The 20,069-nt window shown below is 36.9% G+C and overlaps 1 protein-coding gene across 5 annotated transcripts in view; it reads left to right on the forward strand.

The window, feature by feature from the left end:
- RAPGEF2 (Rap guanine nucleotide exchange factor 2) overlaps positions 1 to 20,069 on the forward strand; it is a 197,318-nt gene that overhangs the window by 141,672 nt on the left and 35,577 nt on the right. For all 5 annotated transcript variants that reach the window (XM_074589797.1, XM_074589796.1, XM_074589798.1 and 2 more), the window contains 5 exons: positions 5,950 to 6,081; positions 15,510 to 15,687; positions 17,290 to 17,426; positions 17,974 to 18,132; positions 19,717 to 19,869. In XM_074589797.1, the coding sequence (XP_074445898.1) occupies positions 5,950 to 6,081; positions 15,510 to 15,687; positions 17,290 to 17,426; positions 17,974 to 18,132; positions 19,717 to 19,869 (759 nt within the window). The remainder of the gene's footprint in view (positions 1 to 5,949; positions 6,082 to 15,509; positions 15,688 to 17,289; positions 17,427 to 17,973; positions 18,133 to 19,716; positions 19,870 to 20,069) is intronic.

Consider the following 20,069-nt stretch of genomic DNA (forward strand, 5'->3'; position numbering starts at 1 on the left):
GAAACATCTTAATCTTTTCCATCCCACCCCTAAATAGAAGGAAATCCTGCTTCCATGGGAATTGCGTCCTAATTTGAACTGTATATAGTTTAAACTTTTATTTTAGATTTAACTCTGCACTGGACATGTCAGCCTGCATCACGTCTGTAGACAGAATCGATAGAAATTACTTTATTATTCTGTAATTACTTACATTGACTGCTGTGTTTTAAATCACTGAACCATAAAAATGTTTTCCTTGATGTCTCTCTTGGTTAGTGAAAGAATTATGTTGAAATAGCATGTTGATGAATATACACCATTACTAGAAGTATTTCTTCCTTCAGTCATTAAGTATCATAAATCTGGGTACATCCTTAAAACACATACAGCAGACTTATAAACATCTAATATAAAAATGAACATTTACATAAAACAGTGGGATAAAATGTTAATGAATTGATAAGATACTGAAGAATACTGGGTTGGTCATCTAGACTCTTGTAGTGCAGTAAACATTTTAGAATTTCTATCTTGGTGGGAAAAAAATGGGAAGGACTAAGGCATAGTATTTATTTTGTTTGGCTGCTGTTCTTTACAAAAAGATACAGAATACTAAAATAACTTTGCAATTTACTTATTTAGATAAGTGGGACTAAATTCATCATCTATAGAAGAAATAAACGTTGTAGTGTTTTATGGTTTGTTTGTTTTGGTATATTTTTTTTGTATTAAGGTGGCTTTTATTATATTTTATTCGTAAAGAGGTACTACAGAATAAGCACGGAGATGCGTGTGTTCAGAGGCTGAAGAATCAGTGTTTGCTTGTGTTTCTTTAATTGCAGAAAGTGGAAATAGTTTATAAAGGTGATATTTTGTGTTGTCTTATTGTCTATCATAGTTGCTCGGCCTATCTCAGAGGCACCTAATTACCTATAGGATCATTCATCGGCAATTGCATAATAGAATGTTATACCTTTTGCTCTCTTAAATTCCATCTTTCTGCATAGGTACTTCAGTCACTTTGCAGGTTTTATAGATCTTTCATAAAGTGCTGACTGGCCTTCAGTAGAAGACCTTGTTTATAAAATGCTTACTGATATGTTTGCCCTAAAATGAATGGTATATTGGAGCTCTCCAGCCAGCGTTCCTCTTGTATTTTAGAATTATATTTGTGTGTATATCTTTCCCATTGGTGCATTTATATTTGTTATTTTCACATATAAGCGCATTTATAAAAAATAAACCCAAAACAAAACCAAAAATACCCTGCAATGAAAAAACAGAGGAATGCTATTTAAAATGAAGAAAGGATTTTGATATCTTTTCACTCCTGCTGTTTTCATGCTTTTTTATTATTAAAATCTGAAGGTTTTAATTTCTTGCCTAGTAAATATTCTGAAAATATATTAAATTTTTTAAAAATAAATACTGCATTAGTCGGATGAGCCCAGTGCTTTCTTGAGTAGAAGTTGCACAGAATGTAGCGGAGCTCAAGCATTTGGCCAAGAGACTGAGAAAGAGGAGAAGCCCAGCACAGTCCCAGAAGTAGCACATATACTCATTGCCTTTTGTCATACAGAAAGGCACGCTGGAGGGTAGGAGAAAATCATGATGTTCTTAAAGTAGGAGGAACATATTCAGAGCAAAGTAATTGTTAGCTTTGCATGCATAAAGCGGTGACTCACTTTGAGGGTGGAAGTAATGAAATGCTGCTTTTAAGATAGGAAGATGTGATAGGGTTTAAGGTATTGTACAGTTCAAAATGGAGATACCACTTTGTCCTTAAGATAGTTTCACATGATTGTTTTAAGTTTTCATTTGTTTTATGGCTTTCAAGAAATAAAAGCATGGAGTTCCCAGATGTGCTGTTTTTCCTCTGGTTTCTTGATGTGTGTGTAAACTGTTTAAATGTGCATATATACGCACACGTGCACACTTATTAAGTGCTATATACATATTTATAAAATAATGTTTTGACCTCTGTCAAATGAAGATTAAGGCTTCAACATTAACTGTTTTATTGCTCGTGTTTTATATTAAAAGCTTTTTTCCCCTGTTATGTCATACTTCATTAGTTCTATGCGTGTTCAACCTTAACATTTTCTCACTTACGGAGTTTGTCCTGAAAATAGGTTATGAGTTATCTGACCCCTTTGATGACTATTAATTGTTTAATGTAGTGTAATGAAACTCTGTTTACTTAAGAACGACTCATGCATTTATTTTTCTAAATTACCCTGCCATGTTTTTTTCTGTCGCCTAGTTCATTTGCATGCTTGGACTCCAAGTGTTCAGTAACAAAGCTAAGAAATATTGTAGTTGCTGTTGCATCAGCAAAGCTGTAGTTTAAGTGTTGGCACAGAAAAACAAGTGCTTGTTATGGAAAACATACAAGTTGCTTTTGTTTCTTATTGCTTTGAATGACACCTTAAAACTAGCCATCATTTAATGAAAATGCAAAACAAGATAAAAATGTCGCTTTGGTTCTGATGCCATTTGTGGTGTCTTTAGTTTGTTATAGCTGATGTTACTGAGGCAAAGGGTATTATGTCCTTAGACTTTCCCATGTTGCTGCATGGTCTGGAGGATAAGGCATGTGTTATGTATCTAGTCTGTACGTGCTTTAACATTACATGAAAACCTTTATTTTTACTGTGATACTAAATACCTAAGTCAATACTAAACTGTTGAATGGAGCGATAGCTGAATACAAGCACTGTGTGCTTAAAAATTTCATGATCAATTGTTATTCACTAGCACAGCAAATACACCTGTTGCAGTGAAGTTAACTGGCTTATGTTTCCCAAAAGCAGAATTGATGTTCCTAGCCATTTTTTCACTGGATATAATAGCACAGTTTCATGATGCTGTTTTCTAATGATTTTTCACTGCAAGTAGGAAATTAAGATGTAAACAGCCTGGTCTGGGGCAGACAGCTCTACGCTGGTTGCTGGCACTACTGAGGTGGTTGAACATTGCATTTTATTCTTGCTCTGCTTGGCGAAAACCATTTCCCAAACACTGTGCTCCAGGAGTGACAGCTGTAGCCTCATATGTAGAAGACATAAGCGCATGTGATTTTTTCATTGTCATCAGTGCTTTACTTTTTCCCCCCCATTGTGTACAACTCTGTGCATAAAATATTTTAAATAGCAGTGTGTGACTAAGATAGAAATTCATGTATTTCTCACATGCACTTTTCATTGAGCTCACAATGTAAATGTTTCAGCTTATTTAATTTTTGGTTTGTTTTTGGTTTGGTTTTTTTTTCCTTCCTCGCATAATGTCTCACCTTAACTTCTTTGGGGATGGGGCAGTCGAAGTGGATGCCGCTCTGGGGCATGTAGCACAGAGATGTAGTATTCTGCAAAGATGTGAGCATGTGCTTTCTGCTTGTGAATAGTCCTGTTTGATTAGGATCAAAGTGACTAGTTAGGTCGCCCGAAGTAAAATGCCTGCTTCTGATCTTCTGCTGTCACCGCTTGGCAAGTCCAGCTCTCGTGCAGCACGGCTTTGACTTGAGGAGTTATTCTAAAACCAGTAATCACCAAACATTCAGCTGATTGTCTACAGCCAAAAAAATTCAAAAGGCTTGCTTTTATTTGCAGTGTATTTCATCAGTTATTGTGGAATCCCCTACCTCTTCCTATTGCTTGTGTAGGAACAAAACATAATTCCTTGCTGTTCATTTAAAACACTAAGTGCAGTCATTATATTAAACAGAGATTGATTTTATTTTGTAACATACTGCCAGCATTTGCTTTGATGTAAGGTTCTTAAGAATTGTTATTGCACTGGTAAAAAATAAATGCACTTGTTAATGATGTGGAGATATTTGCAGGGCGCTATGAAAAATTGAATGTGTTTGGCTGGGCGCAAGACTGTGTTGATATGCACCTCCCTGTGGGGTTAATACTTATTTGGGATTGAAATGGTTATTCCTTTATAAAATGTGAAGCTCTCAAAATATTGTAACTTTGAGTTATCATAAAATGTATGAATCTTAGATGATTTGTGCATGTATCTTAAAATAATATGTAGGATTTCTACGTGGAAATAAACCTGAACTCCTTTAATTCTAAGAGATTGTATTTTTAGGAATTGACACATAGCAAAAGCTATAGTGGCTCACTTACTATATATTTTACCTATGGAGTGTATCCTTATTTGTATAATAGTTCTAATCATGATCAAAAATGGATATAATGGCCTGATTATCAGTAAATACTGTTCAGTTTGGTGCTAATTCAAATTTACAGATTGAAAAGAGAAGTAGCAGAGACAACAAATATTATAACTAATGCCCTCCTTCATACTGTATTTTCTCCTCCTGGTATATAATCAGCAGTGGTGAGCTTAATTAGATTTTTCTGCAGGCAGCATCCGTGGCTGTATGTATTAGAGTATTGCTTTTGTTAATTGCCCTTTCTTTGTTGATTGGTATATGAAGATCAACTCTAGCTCTGGGCTTACTGAAGCTTTTTAGGATTATTAATTTTTAGGATTATTATTACTCTTCCAGGTAAAATATTGAGAAATAATTGTTTAAAACGTAGACATTTTTGCTATCACTGGATGCAGTCATATTATGGTAAGGAAGAAATCCCTTTCAGGTGCATTAGAATAAGAACTACAGGTCAGTCTAAGTAAGTGCTTCCACCACAAATCCTAAAGCCAAGGTTCTTTCAGGGCATGTTCCATAAACAGGCAAACAGCAGTAAAATCATTCGGTACCTTTAACTGTATATAGCTAATCCTTTTCTCAATCACACTTTCTTGTGACTTGCAGATTACTTGTTTCATAACCTTTTATAGTGATTGACTTTATTATGTCTTAATGCTGAATGAGCGCTTATTTTCATTACCATCCGGGGAGAATGGTGTCAAGGTGTAGTATTCATAACTGACACGGGATGGACACACTGTATATGACATTCTCAGTACAAAGCACAAATACACCTCCATAGAGAGTATCTACCTTGAAACAACAACAACAAAAAAAAGAAAACAAACAAAAGAGCAAAGTTGTTTGTTTGTTTAATAATTGAGGCATTTATTGCGTACCAAAATTGATACATTAACGTATTTTTATTAACTAGTGGATGGATACAAGCTTCTTAGGGAGAGGAGTAATTTGTTCCTGAAATTGTATTTAGATACTTTTTCAGAAAGCAAAAATTTTCCGTTATCACAGTCCACTTTCTGCAGTCTGGCAGTTTTTTACACTTCTTACAGATTTTCATGGGAGCTGTGTGCACAAAACAGTCATAAAAATATACATCACAGGTCTTGGTAGATGGTTGTTAAAAGATTAAATATACTGTCTCGATTCGTTCCTCAGCACCACGTGTGAGCAGACTCATTTCAGGGTTGTAGCTCTTTGCAGTTGTGTCAGTCTTCCCACATTTCCTATTTGCCATCATACCGTTTGACTTCAAGTATAACAGATAGTTTGGTGCCTTGGGTTTTACTTGTCTGTAATGTACTTTGTCAACTTCAGAAGCAAAAGTGTTAGCTGAATCCAGAGCAGTACGTGGTGGTTGTTTGGTGGGTTTTGTTTGTTTTTTTTTTTTTAAAGTATGTGACTTTACTCACTGTTAATCCCATTCTGGGGGAAACCATTGATGCTGAAACTACCACAATGTTCGTATGTGCTTTAATGTGATCCAAACCCCATAGCAAGATACTGAAGAGTTTTGGCATAAGGATTGTTGCTTCACTGGTGTGAATATATGTTTTTTTTAAAAATCTCTCCCATCTGTAGCAATTTGGTGGTATTTTGCTGACCTCTGCGTGAATTAAAAATCCTGCAAAACTCAAACTTTTATGCTGCATTCTCAAGCCCCAGTGGTTTTATTTAATACACTTGGTACTGGCAGAGAGTAAAGTATGACATAAATGATTTGAATTAATTTTGCTGTGTATCTACCTCAAATTGTAATGATGCTTTTTCTGCTCCACCTATAGCTTCCTGCAGATTTCACAAAGCTGCACCTTACTGACAGTCTCCACCCACAGGTGACCCACGTTTCATCTAGTCACTCAGGATGTAGCATCACTAGTGACTCAGGAAGCAGCAGCCTTTCTGATATCTACCAGGTAAGACTGGAATGGATGCTGATGGGAGGTGTAATTGCCGAGAGTTTTGACGTTAATAGCTGAACGCCTGTGCTATTGCATATTGTCAAGTTTTGTCTGAAGAAGCGCTCAGTAGATTTCAAAAAAACTAATTTTTTTGTTTGAATTGTAATAATTTCAGGTTTTCTTCTGCCACATACTAGATTTGGTGTTTGAAAACTCAGCAAGTAATATGCAGCACAGTGACTCGACATGTGTTGCCATAGTTTGTCAGGATCCTAGTCAGCAATGTAGAGGTGTAGTGACTGGTAACGCTGCAGGCTTGCGCTTCATTAATTTTGTTTGTAATTTGTGATTTTGGGGGAGGAAATCTTCCCGAACTTCAGCATGGAGAGCCAGTCTGGCTTCTTCAGCAGATGTCCATGGTGGGACCTTGGAGGTAAAGGGTTTCTGCTCCTGACTCTAGCACTTCACCTCATCTTTCTGTCTGTCTGATTTGCCATACGTGTAACAGCAGCTGTGATGTTTGTGGATCAGAATTTCGAGGCTATAGATTTAGGACCTTGTAACATGAGGGATTTTTCTTCTTGATGCTGTATTTTACAGTTCTTAGATGTGCTGGCTTCGAAATCTGGAACATATTCAGTGGCAGGGAGAAAGAAACGCCCAGTGAGCAGCCTGTGCTGGCCTGACTCGAGGGGCACGTTCTCTTTTCCCCACCCTGTAGAGACCTGGTGCCATCTTCTTGGTAGTGCTTTCTCTCCTGGCTGTCCTGAGAAGGGTGGGGAGGTGGAACTGGTGACACTCTTTAAGTTGTTATACTTCTGAGGGGGCTTCTTGTCGTAAAGCTCTGTGCTCTTCGTTTGGAGCAGCTTGAGTTTAGAGACACTTACTGGGAAACTGGTCCAGAGGGTCCTTAGAGCGCTTGGGCTCTGAGCACACGCATTATGTGTGCCTCCTCTAAATATAAACTGGAAAAAAAATCTGAAATAAAATAAAATGGGGACGTCTACGTCCTTCACTTGATGCTTACGGTTCTTGCAATGTCAGAGGAGGATTTGTCCTTCTGATATCAAAATATAGCAGTTTGTTATTCTGAAAAATAGGAATCAAATGTAAACAAAATGTTGTTCTGTCAAAATGATCATAAAAAAATCAGCGAGACCACTTCTACATGAAGTACTGTTTACTAGAAGAAGAATAATGTTTGTTTGGGATGCTTCTAAAAATGCAAATGCAGCCATTTAAACAATGGGAAAAGCATTGTCCATACAGATACAGACTGAACTTGTGTTCAGTTGTGAGGGTAACTGTAGCATCTAGTCTGCTTCAGGTGGAATAAACTTGTAGGCTTTTCTGTGGGAGAAGATAGATTATAAAAAGGTCCCAGTTCAATTTAGACAGTAATTGCAATAATGCAAAGGTTTATTTTTGTGAAAAATGTCAAAGTATCTGAACACTTAGGCATAGCGTATGCCAGTCAAGTATGTTTGTCAGAATTTCTTCTGAAGCGAGGATTGCTTAGAGACAGGATTTAGGTTTATACTGTGAGGGTGAAGAAGATGTAAAATCAGCTTTGTTCTTCAGGTCTTCTATAGATTTTCATACCTTTCATTCCAAAGATTCTTCACTTTAACATAAAAATAACAAGTACCTCTAGAGACACAGTTGTAGGTGGCATGTAGTCATAGTCATACAGTTACTCTCTAGATAAGTTGGAAGTAAATTTTTGCAAAGATTTTCAGCAAAACTTTCATAGCTGTGAAAAGGATCACTGAATTTCCTGGAAATTAAAAAAAACCCCAAACAGCTCTTCAGAAACTTCAGAGAAATGCTTATTTATGTAATCGCCAACCTAGTGTATGACTCCCATGATAAGTTTTGTTTGCAATAATGGAATCAACAGAATGGTTTGTGTTCAGAGAGGGTTAATGGTTTTCTGAAGTGTTTGCTGGGAGAACATTTAAAATATTCTTTTAAATTTAATTTAAAAGATAATCTGTTCTTGGTGATCTTAAAACATACTATCTGTTTTTTTCAATTAATCTACAATTAATACCTCATTTAAATATGTCTTGGCACAGATGTATTGAGAACTGTGTAACTGTTCAATGTCACAGTAATTGTTAAAATAACCCGTGTCCCTATCAAGACTGAGAAATATGAGCATGTACTGTGGAGTGTACACAATGGTTTTGTGTTAATGCATATACTTGAAGAAACATTTATGAAGGAAATTAATTGATAATTTCAGGTGTGGAAATGGGTAAGGTTCTTAAATTCTTGAATTTAAATTAATACTACCAAGTATTGTTTGACTTCATGATTTCTGATATTGTGGTAAATCATGAATTTCTGACCTCAATGTAGGAATGTAATGTAGCAGTGTTAAGTTATGTTAAAGTACTGCTCAAAAAACCCCACAACAAAATAAAATGGACGTAATTTGAATTCTGTAGGGTTAAGTCAAGGATTAAATAAACAGAAATTCTTCTTGAAACCAAGAGATTGGATCAATCATTCTCTCTCAATTGTTTGCCTTTTAGTTCTCTCCCAAGTGTTTACTCAAAGCTAGTAATCCATAACCAAGTCATCTACATGTTATTGTTTTTCTTCAAATTTAATAGGTCTTAGTCAAAGCTCAGAATCGTTGTTCTTCTGATTCTTATGTTCTGTATATAATGGTATTTTTCGGTTCAGTAGGGTGGACTTCGTTATGGCTAAGTAGAAAGCAATGATTTAGAAAGATTGCCCTCTTATCTTGCAATTGATAAAATAAATGTTTTCTTTTTTAAAATTATACTATTAATTAGATCTTTACTGTTGAAATCTGAGGTAGTGATATGCCATGTTTTGCATCCTAGTAAATTTTAGCTCTATAGCCTTAAGAGCAGCTGTTTGCAGTGAAAATATGTTCATGGTCTTTTAAGATTTTTTTGAATAAATTATGAAGCTGAATCTTCAGATGCTTTCAGCATTGCGCTGAGAATATTTCCTTTTAAATATTAATGCTGTAACTAAATTTGTTTGTCAAATGTTGCACATGAAAGAACTTCTTTTAGGATGAGAAGTACTTACCAAAATAAAATAAATAATCCTTTGTGTTTACCCTACCCGAGTCTCAAAAATATTTCAGGTGCCAATCAGTAAGTTCCTTAAATGTTGTTACTTTTATTTTAGGAAATAAGTTCAGAAAGTGGCTAACACTGTAATATGACTGGAGAGGGAGGGGATGCTGAATGTTAATCGATTGTGTGCCGGCTTGTGTTTGCCAAGAACAATACTTGTGTTGATTTGGCAAAGCAGATTGTTCACTGCTGCTTCTCATGTGTGGCTTCTCACTCCTGTTTCTCATGCTTAGTTAATGCTTCCTGTATGGAAGCATATACCCATTCCTATATGCTCGTGAAAGCTTCCTATACCTGTTACATATATTACCATATGACGATCCTGGTTTGAGAGCGAGGAGATTTTAAGCCTGTGAACGCCTGTTATTCAACACACACACACATAACACACCCCTCCCCCGTTTTGGGAAGGTGCTGTTGTGTTGGCTCAGCTCTTTCCTTTGCCAGCCTTCCTTTGCCTTATCCTGGCCTCAGCCCGGTGGCTTCCTGCCGGCCCTACGTGCCCTCTGGTCTCTGCCCAGATACGCCCGGCGGTACAGGAAACCGGGAACATCCTTTCTGAGACCCTCCCAGGATGTGTGTATTGCTTGGAAATTTTCAAGATGTCAACTTTGTTTTCTCATGAGTCTGACGCAGTAACTTGTAGAAGAAAGGTCCACCTTCCAAAAAGTCTTCCCAAAGGAGCCCAGACCTTTTTCTCTCAAACCAGAGGATCCATGCAGCCTGCCCCTAAGTCACTGTATGCAAAAATAAAGAGGTTTTACCTTAAGATTAAGTCAGTCTTTCTGACCGTATCAGCCTTCAGGGCTCTGGGTATCGTAGCATATCAGGTCGGAAGGGACCCCAAGGATCATCTGGTCCAATCTTTCTTGACAAAAGCACAGTCTAGACAAGACAGCCCAACACCCTGTCCAGATGAATTTTAAAAGCGTCCAATGATGGTGAATCCACCACTTCCCTGGGGAGATTATTCCAATGGCTGACTGTTCTCATTGTGAAAAATTTCCCTCTTTTCTCCAGTCAGAATCTCCCTGGGACTAACTTGTACCCTTGTAATGCAAGGATGTCTGAAACGGCTCAGGTAAACTAGGTCCTGCTGAACTCCCCCCCTGCAGCTTTGGCTAAGTCCTGTGGAGTACCTTAGCACCCACCTGGATTCATTCCTGTCCAGCCTGCTCCAGGTGAACCTGCTTTGGCGGGGGTTGGACTAGATGGTGTCTGAAGGTCCCTTCCAACCCCTACCATTCTGTGATTCCTGGTGAGTTTGGGTCCTCTAATCTATTCTGCAGTTTATAGCCTAGGAGTAACTTCCAGAGTCTTTGTTCCATATGCCTGTGGTCTCAGGAAACATTGCTCCGATAGGGAGGAAACATTGCTGGCGATAGGGGAGGATGCTGCTCCTGGTGTGCATTATCTGGATTATTACATTTTTCCATCTCTAGGGAGGAATAGTGCTCAGACTGACTCCGGTGACAGACGTACACTACTGTGCTGTAAATTTTATAGTAGATAATGGAAGAATAAATATGAAGAGAGAGCAGTAGAAATCTTAGACTGAAGCAGTTTTAAGGTATTTCATGGCCATTTGCACTTGTGTTAGTAGAATATAAAAAAAAATTTTACTACCTTAGATTTCTTTCTGTATGATTTGTGTACATGTAATAGTTCTAATTGATTGTTATATATGCGATAATTCTTTAACAAACAAATACATAGTATAATTACATGGAATGAATCTCATAGTAATTTATTTATATTGTAAACTTTTGCCCAGTGAGTTGAAGCCTAATGTAAAACAAAACCCCAGCCATGTTTTCTCTCTGTGGAAAAACTGGATCCAATGTGCCTATGTAGTGACAGGAGACAATCTTTTCAAGCTACTACTGGAACTTTTGTAAGTGATTTCACAAGACATGTAGTGCCAGTGGTCGTGGTGTTTTGTATTATCTCATTAATTATGAAGTAAAAAATTAATCTTTTCACTAATAAACATTCTTAATTTCATTTTTTAGTTTATTTTTTGGCCCTTAAACTACTATAATCAAAAAATACGGTGGGGGAGTTATTTTTCAGCTGAGCTTGGCTGCTTTGTTAGCTTCATGGGCTTGAAGGACTGCACCAGACAACGAACATATTTTTGTGCAACAAGCGTCTTCTATACTTTAAAATTCTTTTCCAGTATTTTTCGCCTGCACGTTTGGAGATTTTGGTGTGTTGATTTAGGTGGTGACGTTAGTTACAAAGGGGATTTATTACCCAAAACAATGCATTTTTTTTCTTAATGTTTCCTAAAGGAAATGGTTAAAATAAAAATAAAATTAAAAAAAAAAAGTCTAGGCTAAAATATTCTATTGAAAATACTAAGAAATCAGTAGTTAATTTGGTTAATTTTAAGGGTTTTCTAGTTTTTTCTCTTTATATTGTTAGAAGCAGCTGAAAGCTTGTTCACCAGACCAGTGTAGAAAAGAAAACTGTGAAGGCCACCTAAAACAGAGCCAGTCATCTTGTAAGCAGCTCTCCAAGTCTTTGCACTTTCTTTCCTATAATAAGGCTGCTACGTGTGTGCAGGCGCGTGTGATGAAACAGTTATAATATGTGAGGGAGAGTTACTTGGTTGTAAAGGCATATGTCTGTTGAATAAGCCAACATCCCTCTTGGCCTCTGCTGTTCCTGTAGTCCATCAGCTCTCTCCTTATGTCCGTGTTCATGATGCCTCCAAAAAATGAAAGACCAGTGGAGTTGGGCTTGATCAGTTTCCTCTCGTATCAGTCTGAAGTGCCCAACAGGATCTTCCATTTCCCAAGTCCCACCAGTTTAACCTCATGAATGATAGTTCTTTTCTTTGTTGTTTGTTTTTTTTTCTACCCCTCCTACAATCAGTCAAGGAGCCAAAGGCTAACTGAGAAAATGTACACAAGGCTCCTTTACTTTTCATGTTTTCCTAGTTATTTCATGGTATTTTTTTAATTATCTGCTGTTACTCAAAACTAGAAGTGACTTTGGCCTTGGAGATCCTTAGCAGCTGGAACAACCATTTTTGTATTACTACAATATTAGCCTGAAGAGACAACGCTTAAAATTGGGCAGGTCTCCTTAGGTACTAAATGTGAAGTAACTCTTCAGCTCAGGCTTGAAAATGTCTGTCTTAAGCCTCCTGACTTTTTTGTTGGTGATGCAACAAATAAAATATTATGCTGTCGTTATGTGATTCCTTTGAAGCTTCAGCAAATTTTTCATGCCAGCATTCCAACTGTGAAGAAAATTTTCATTGCAACTGGTATTCAGACTTTGGAGAGACATTGTTTTCTACTTTAAGCTGTAACCAGCATTTTTCTTACATGCCATCTCTTTAGATTTATTTAATTGAAGCTAATTTCTCTTATTACCCAAAAAACAAGGGACAACCTGCGTCTATGAAAGCAGTGATTTCCAAGTTGTACTTCATCCTTGACTAAATGCCCTGGGAAGCTCTAAGCCTCATGACCGACTGTAGTGCAAATTCTGTCGGGTATTCTTCTTGTGTTCTAGATTTTCTGCTGCTGAGGTTTATAAGGAAGCCTCTGTCAGCAAAGGAGCTAATCGAGGTTTTCCCTTTAGTCTTACACAAATGCATGGCAGTCGCTTCATAACGAAGGGTTCCTGTGCAGGTATGCTTGACTCTTCTAACACATGAGGGGGTACAAAAGTACTCGAAGTAGGTGGGTTATGAAGTTTAATTAAGTGTCAGCAAGAGGACCTTGAGTACCTAATGTCATACTTGATGCTACTAAGCCTAAAGAAGCTATTCGCAGTGTTTTGTAGATAAGTTGGTTCGTGCTTTTAACATGAAGACAGATCCAATTATTCTCCATAATGTAACAAAACTCATGCAAAACTTTTTGTGTGTATAAACTGAGAATGAGTCCCTGTGGGAGGAATTGCCTGATTCTTTACTACTGTGAATGCGTGTTGCCTATGTGAAAAGACTGTGTTTGTGTTCCTTTGATAACTTTTGCATAATCAGATCTTTTTCAGAAAATTGCTTTTAAAAAAGTATCTTTTTTTTCTCAGAATATAAGGTTTATTTTTAAAAGTTAAAGTTACATTAGTAAATTTTCTTGTTACTCTGTGGATTTGTTGCATTCAGTTCTGAGCTTTGTTGCTGTGGTTCATATTTTTGGATAACTAGGAAGTTAGAAATATTTGCTTTATCATTCAGATTTCTTCCAACGACTTCAGTTGTCAAAAAGATTTAATTAGCTCTGTAAAAAGTGATCATCTTCAGCAAATACTTGTAACCTTCAATTGTAATTTTTAAAGTATTTTCTGAATACGTAATTGCATTTGATTTATGTGAGATTTTTTTTAAAATAGCATCAATAGATAATAGAGCTTCTACTTCTGTTTGGTTTTGGTTTATTGTTTTAAGACAGTCAAATAACTTGTCTTTTAATAATCAGTTTTGTACAATATGTCTGATTTTTCTCACGTGTGTTAGCATCGTGTGACTAAATTTACTTCTGCATTCATCTTACCAACATGCTTTTGAGAAAGCTTATTCCAGGCAGGTTGGGGAGGCGCTTGTTAGTAATGGGAAGGTTTGCAAAATTGGCTGTGAATTAGTCAGTCTCACTGCCACTGGAATTATCACTGTTGGAGACTCCCGATTCTGACAGATCGGTGTCATAAGCTGTGTGTCTACTGACTCATTGTCGCTAATTTTTCCACCAGTCGCTTTTGATGAAGGCTATTTTGTAAGAGTAGTTAGAGCAACTGTTTCAAATATATCATAGGGAACATGCATGTTAAGCACAGTAAGACTGCTGATGAAAATACTGCTATCGGTGCTATCATTTTTGTAATTGGTTTGTATGCCTGTATAGCAACCTTCTTTAGCCTGCTTAAGAAACGCTCAGCATTTCTTCTTTAAAAAAATAAACCGCATTGTGAATAACTTGAATATTGTGTAGGTGCTGTTATGCTTTTTATATTAACAAGACCCTGTTATAAAGCTTGTGTTGTGCTGTAGGACAGAAGCATTTAAGGATGACACCGCTGCCCTGGTGGTCTCCAGCCATATGCTGCCATTCATAAGGTGGCTGCCTATAATGGCATTAAAGTAACAGATGTCAGCCACAGCCAGCGAGGCAGGACTAGGGAAGATGATTCTACGAAAATACCAACATAATTTGTTTTACCCTCTCTGTGTTTGGAGGGTGACCTAGTTATTGGTTTGGTTGTGTTTGGTTTTTGTTTTTCTTTACCGGTGTGAGAGACTGATCAATGAAACTGTCTTTAGTCGCTGTGTTTGCCCCATCTAGTATTTTTAAAGTAGACATGTGCTTCTGGAGTCTCAGAAACAAACCATCCCTATAAGGCGTGTGAAACTTGTTTTCTCGAGCCACGGCTTTAAACTTGGTGATTAGAAGCTTGCATTTCCTTCAAAATTGTCATAGATAAGCCTTGGCAGCTGCCGTGGTATTAAATCAAGTTCTGAGAAAAAGCAGCTTTGTCAGCCGTGACAGACAAATGTTTGTGGGATTTATTTAGTGTTTGGTCTTAAACCGAATCATTAAAATGTAGTTACCTTTAGGTGCTATACTGATGACCTCAGGCTATATATGGACTATGTTTTCCTTCATTTTAATACAATTTAAATGACGTTAAGTTTGGTAGATAATCTGTGTAGTCCATCTTGTGGTGTTTAAGTAGTGACTTTGCATTTTTTCTGCATCTGTAAATTCTTACACAGTTTATCAGCAAATTAAAGCCATATTTAACTATGTTCGACTGGAATTTTAAAAGAAAAATACAGTCCTAGGTTACTGCGACATAGCAAAATTCATATAGTGTTTTGATGCTGTACTTATTTTCCAAAAATCTGTCTACTTAAAATTATATTGCATTTCTAGCTGTCTGAAAATGCACAGATGAGGCGGGAACGGAAACTGTTTTAAATGAACTGCTTATTTAAAAAAATCAGCTAATATTCCAACAAATTCTTGGAAGAAATTACAAGAAATTCTTCCTTGAAATATAACTGCCTTCAATTCCCCCAAGACCCACTGATTAAATAACGTCAGTTGAATCCTGTTTGTGTGTGGCTGATTGAAACAAGTGTTAAAAGCCCTGTTTAAACAATAGTTTTGGTTTGATTAATTGTTAGTTGTTTTAAAAAGATATGTAAAGAAGAAAGCAATATAAAAAATATTGAGTAAATCTGAGTGATCTGTTAGGTGATAGAATTAATTTCTGTACATTTAACTAGAAAACTGTATCGGTGAATAACACATTTGAATGTTTTCATAATTATTTTTTTACATTTTTTACACATGAATTTAGGCTACAGAAAGTGAGGCTGGTGATATGGATCTCAGTGGGTTGCCAGAGACAGCAGTGGATTCTGAGGATGATGATGATGAAGAAGACATTGAAAGGGCATCGGATCCTTTAATGAGTAGGGATATTGTTAGAGACTGCTTGGAGAAAGACCCAATAGACAGGACAGATGATGACATTGGTAAGTATTGAAGTGTAGTAAATTACTGTCAAGCTTGTTCTCCTTCACCAAAAAAAAATTACTTCTTGAGGTTTTATTTTAATCATTGGCTTTTGTAGTTGGTAAGTTTAGTATTTATTCTGTGAGGTGATTCATAAATGCCATAAATTCAGCCAGTGAATGAGTACAGCCAAAGAAGAAGAAGAAAACCTACATAGTACGGGTGAAAACCTCTTAGTTGCTGGCCCTTTTGACCTCAAGCTTCAATTTCTAATTGATATTAGAACTGGTTTACAAAGTAAACATCACTGTGTACTGAAAGACAGTTAGACAGAACTGTCAATATTAACGTAAGTCAACATTAACGTCAACACTGGATGCTTATCACATTACATTTTTTAATTGTAAGTGGTGATGTTGTGTCTGTTTTTAACTAGATATACATTTGTGTTAAACATTGGAGCCATTAAGACATTTGCATAAATGTGCATCTAATCAAACTAATTTGCTATGATTAGAGAAGAGAAGGCTCAGAGGGATCTCATCAGTGCGTACAAATATCTGGAGTGAGGGCGTAAAGATGACAAGCCAGGCTCTTCTCAGTGATGCCCAGTGAGAGGATCAGTTTGTGGAAGGGGCACAAACTGAAAAGCAGGAGGCTCCATCTGACCAGTAGAAATGCCTTTTTTTTTTTTTTTTTTTTTTTTATACTGTGACCAAGTACTGCACAGGTTGCCAAGAGAGGTGGTAGAGTCTCCCTCCTTGGAGATATTCAGAAGCCATATGGACACGGTCCTGGGCGATTGTCTGTAGGTGGCCCTGCTTTAGCAGGCAGGTTTGACCAGATGACATCCAGAGGTCCCTTCCAATCTCATCGATTCAGTGATTCTGAGTAAATAAAAAATTACTAAAAAGATGGGGTCCTATTGGCTACTTTCAGTAGTTCTTTTAGATCAAACTGAATGCAAAAATGTCTAGCATTTAGGACATATAATCCCTCAGCAGGACTACTAAGAAAAATTGAGTTCCGTAGTTATGAACAATGTAAAAAGCAGAAATACGTGAGAATTTCACTGTTGAGTACAAGTGCAACTCCAGTGACGCAGAAAATAGAGCAGCAGTAGTCACCTTTAAGTCACTAATCCTGTCTGATCCATCCAAGGAAACTTTGTGAATCTGCCTGATGATGATCAGGTACAATTTACTGTTAAGTCTAGCCTAGGAAGGGATGACTTTACCAATGAACTTGCTCAGTTTTGTGAAATTTCCCTTCTTAATGTCTTGTTGTGTTTTATATAGGCCTATCACAGTCTTAAGGGATTACTGCCCTGGCTTGGAGTATTACAAATATGATTGGTTGTATTCCGAGCTCTTGGTTACATTACAATTCTTCCATTATGCTGACTTTTACTTTGCAGGGCTTCTATTGATGATATGACCAGCCAGTCTGTGTCTACAGAATACCCAGTAATTACAACAGGCCACTGTACATGATTTATTAGTATACAGAAACGATTGTGCAGCATTTTAGCTTAAGTAGCCTCGGGCGTCTTGCTGAAGAACTGTCTTTACTGTGCTTTGTTGTTTTGACATGCACGTCTCAGTGGGCTTTTTCTCCTTCAGAACAACTACTGGAATTCATGCACCAATTGCCTGCTTTTGCCAACATGACAATGTCAGTGAGGAGAGAGCTCTGTGCTGTAATGGTGTTTGCAGTTGTGGAGAGAGCAGGAACTATTGTACTAAACGATGGGGAAGAGGTCAGTAGAAGTTACTTTGGACTCTCCTATTATACCAGACATCCCAGATTCCGCAAGGTTAAGGTCCTCTTTCGTTGCTAAAAAAAAAAAAAAGTAGTAACATTGAGCAGGTAAATTAAGCCCTTTTTGTTCTGGGTTACTTTGAAAGCATTTGTTTAAGCACTTGCACATTTCTTACGCAATAAAAGCAAAAGAAAATACTCTTCGTAATGTAAAAAAATGCTTCCTGCCTATTGGAGCTGATTTTGTGAGTTTATTTCAATGTTTAAATGTATTTTAAAACATAAACATCCCTTTTAAAAAATATTTATTTATTTATTTTACAGTCTTACATAAACTCTTAACATTAAAGATAAGCTTAAGATCCTGGTTTTCTTGAGCTGGAAATAGCTGCACATTGAAGGTAAACTAGCTTATAAATGTTTTTAATAGGTACTAAAAAATAACTTTTCCTTTGGAAAAACTGTGAGGGTTGTATCTGTAAAGTATGATATTACAAGGTTAAGTAATTCGCTCTTCATGTATCCTGCACTATTTTGGTTTGTAGCTGGATTCCTGGTCAGTCATTTTGAATGGGTCTGTGGAGGTGACGTACCCTGATGGAAGAACAGAGATACTCTGCATGGGGAACAGTTTTGGTGTTTCCCCTACCATGGAAAAAGAATATATGAAAGGAGTGATGAGAACCAAAGTGGATGACTGCCAGGTAGAGTGTCGGACTGTAATACATGCAAAATCCATACATGTAGGCGTAGTGCAACTCAATAGCCAGACACGTTTTTATTTTAAACTGAATATATGTAAAATCTCCAGTGCGTGACCCTGCACAATAGTTGGGAAATACGACTCCTGCATACCCAGTCTGGGAAATTGAATTCTCTTCATCTGGATAGGGATAATTTTGGATGAAGAGGTTTGTCTACATGCTTCCTCCAGAACTTGAGGCCCAGCAGCCTGTTGCATACATCCATTGCTTCAAATTTTCCCTTACTAGGATCTCAAGGTCCATTAGCCATTGTAGGCTCTTGTACAGGTAATAGCCATTCTTCCTTCCTTGAATCAGCTGTTGAATCTTAAAGTAATACAAGCTTCATCTCCAATGGTTTGAGTGGAAGATCTGCTTTCTGCTAATCTGGCCTTTCAAGAAAAATGCCTTAATGTTTGCTGTGACACAAGCAGTCAGATATAAGTAATGCTTCTCATAGCATAAGATTATTAGCCTAATCTGGATACGTGATTGCTATTTGCTTATTCACATCCAGAAAATAATAGCCAAATGAAATGGGTGTAAATGGAGTCACCTGGTTTAATTTGACCATCTGACTTCCAAAAAGTGCATAAATAGTCTCTTGTTAGGATAATGTTTTGCAACAAATCCAAACCGTGGGACTCCTGTTTCAGCTACTACTGGCTGCTGGAAATAGAAAAGGTATGTAAATGAAGTATAAAGAATGCAGGAGAAAATACTATCTCTGTGAATCTCATTCCTTTGTCCTAAGTGTGTACATGATGATTTAACAGGTTTTCAATCAGAAGAAACATTGTTATTTCCTTTCAGTTAAATACCCAGGTTCATATGAGAAGACAAAGGTATAAAAGTGTTAATAAGTTATAGAAGGCAATTCATAGCGTGTATTTTCTTTTTCTAAGCTGTAGTGGGTGGTCTTAATTATATTTGCATAGTGTAAGTGCTAGGAATATTCTTAAGATATTTATTCTTGCACTTATTCGTGGCTGGGCAGGTGATTGTAGAAAATATTTTTCTTGCTGTATGCCTTAATCCGGAAGTAATTTGTTTCTGTGTTCATGTAATTGAATAAATGTTAGTTTTCTTAATGATTGACTTTATTAATAACCAGCTATGAAAAATGAAGCTTATTTACAATACAAATAGGCACAAAAAATAAAAGCTAGGTTTTCTCTTCAATCTTTTAACCCTTCTAAATACCACACAAAAGCTTGTGTGGGAGAAACAAATACCAGCTAGGATACTGAGCTTCCTATCTTCAGCAGAGCGGAGGCCAAAGGAGCTAAACAAAAATGGCTGATAATGCTAAATCATTTTGCTGTGATGAATTTTGGTCTCCTCTAACTGCAAGATTGTAGTGGAAGTACTGTGCTTGCGTATTCATCTGCTTACTACAGCTGAACTGCTGGAAAGACAAATTTGGCTCACTGCAGGTTGAGAAACTACTTTATATTTTCTATTAATAGAGTACTTGCATCTTAAGTCTAAATGCTTTTCTGGAGATTTTGCCTTTTAATACTGGTGCGCGATGATTCTTTCCAGTTTGTTTGTATAGCCCAGCAAGATTATTGCCGCATCCTCAATCAAGTGGAAAAGAACATGCAGAAGGTAGAAGAGGAAGGGGAGATTGTGATGGTGAAGGAGCACAGGGAGCTTGATCGCACCGGAACAAGAAAAGGTCACATTGTCATCAAGGTAAAAGCAAAAGAGGGAGTATCTTGCAAATGTCTGAATTCTGTAAACTTCTTAACTTGGCAAGTTAGGTCCAGGATTAGTTGAGATACATATTATAAAAATATTTATTTGAAAATAGTTAATATTTCTCGTTTTTTCTCTTTACAATTATGCACATTGATAACTAGGTGATTTCCATAGAATGCAATTACAGACATTTT

The sequence above is a fragment of the Larus michahellis genome, chromosome 5, assembly GCF_964199755.1.
Source record: "Larus michahellis chromosome 5, bLarMic1.1, whole genome shotgun sequence".
In the NCBI taxonomy this organism is placed as follows: domain Eukaryota; kingdom Metazoa; phylum Chordata; class Aves; order Charadriiformes; family Laridae; genus Larus; species Larus michahellis.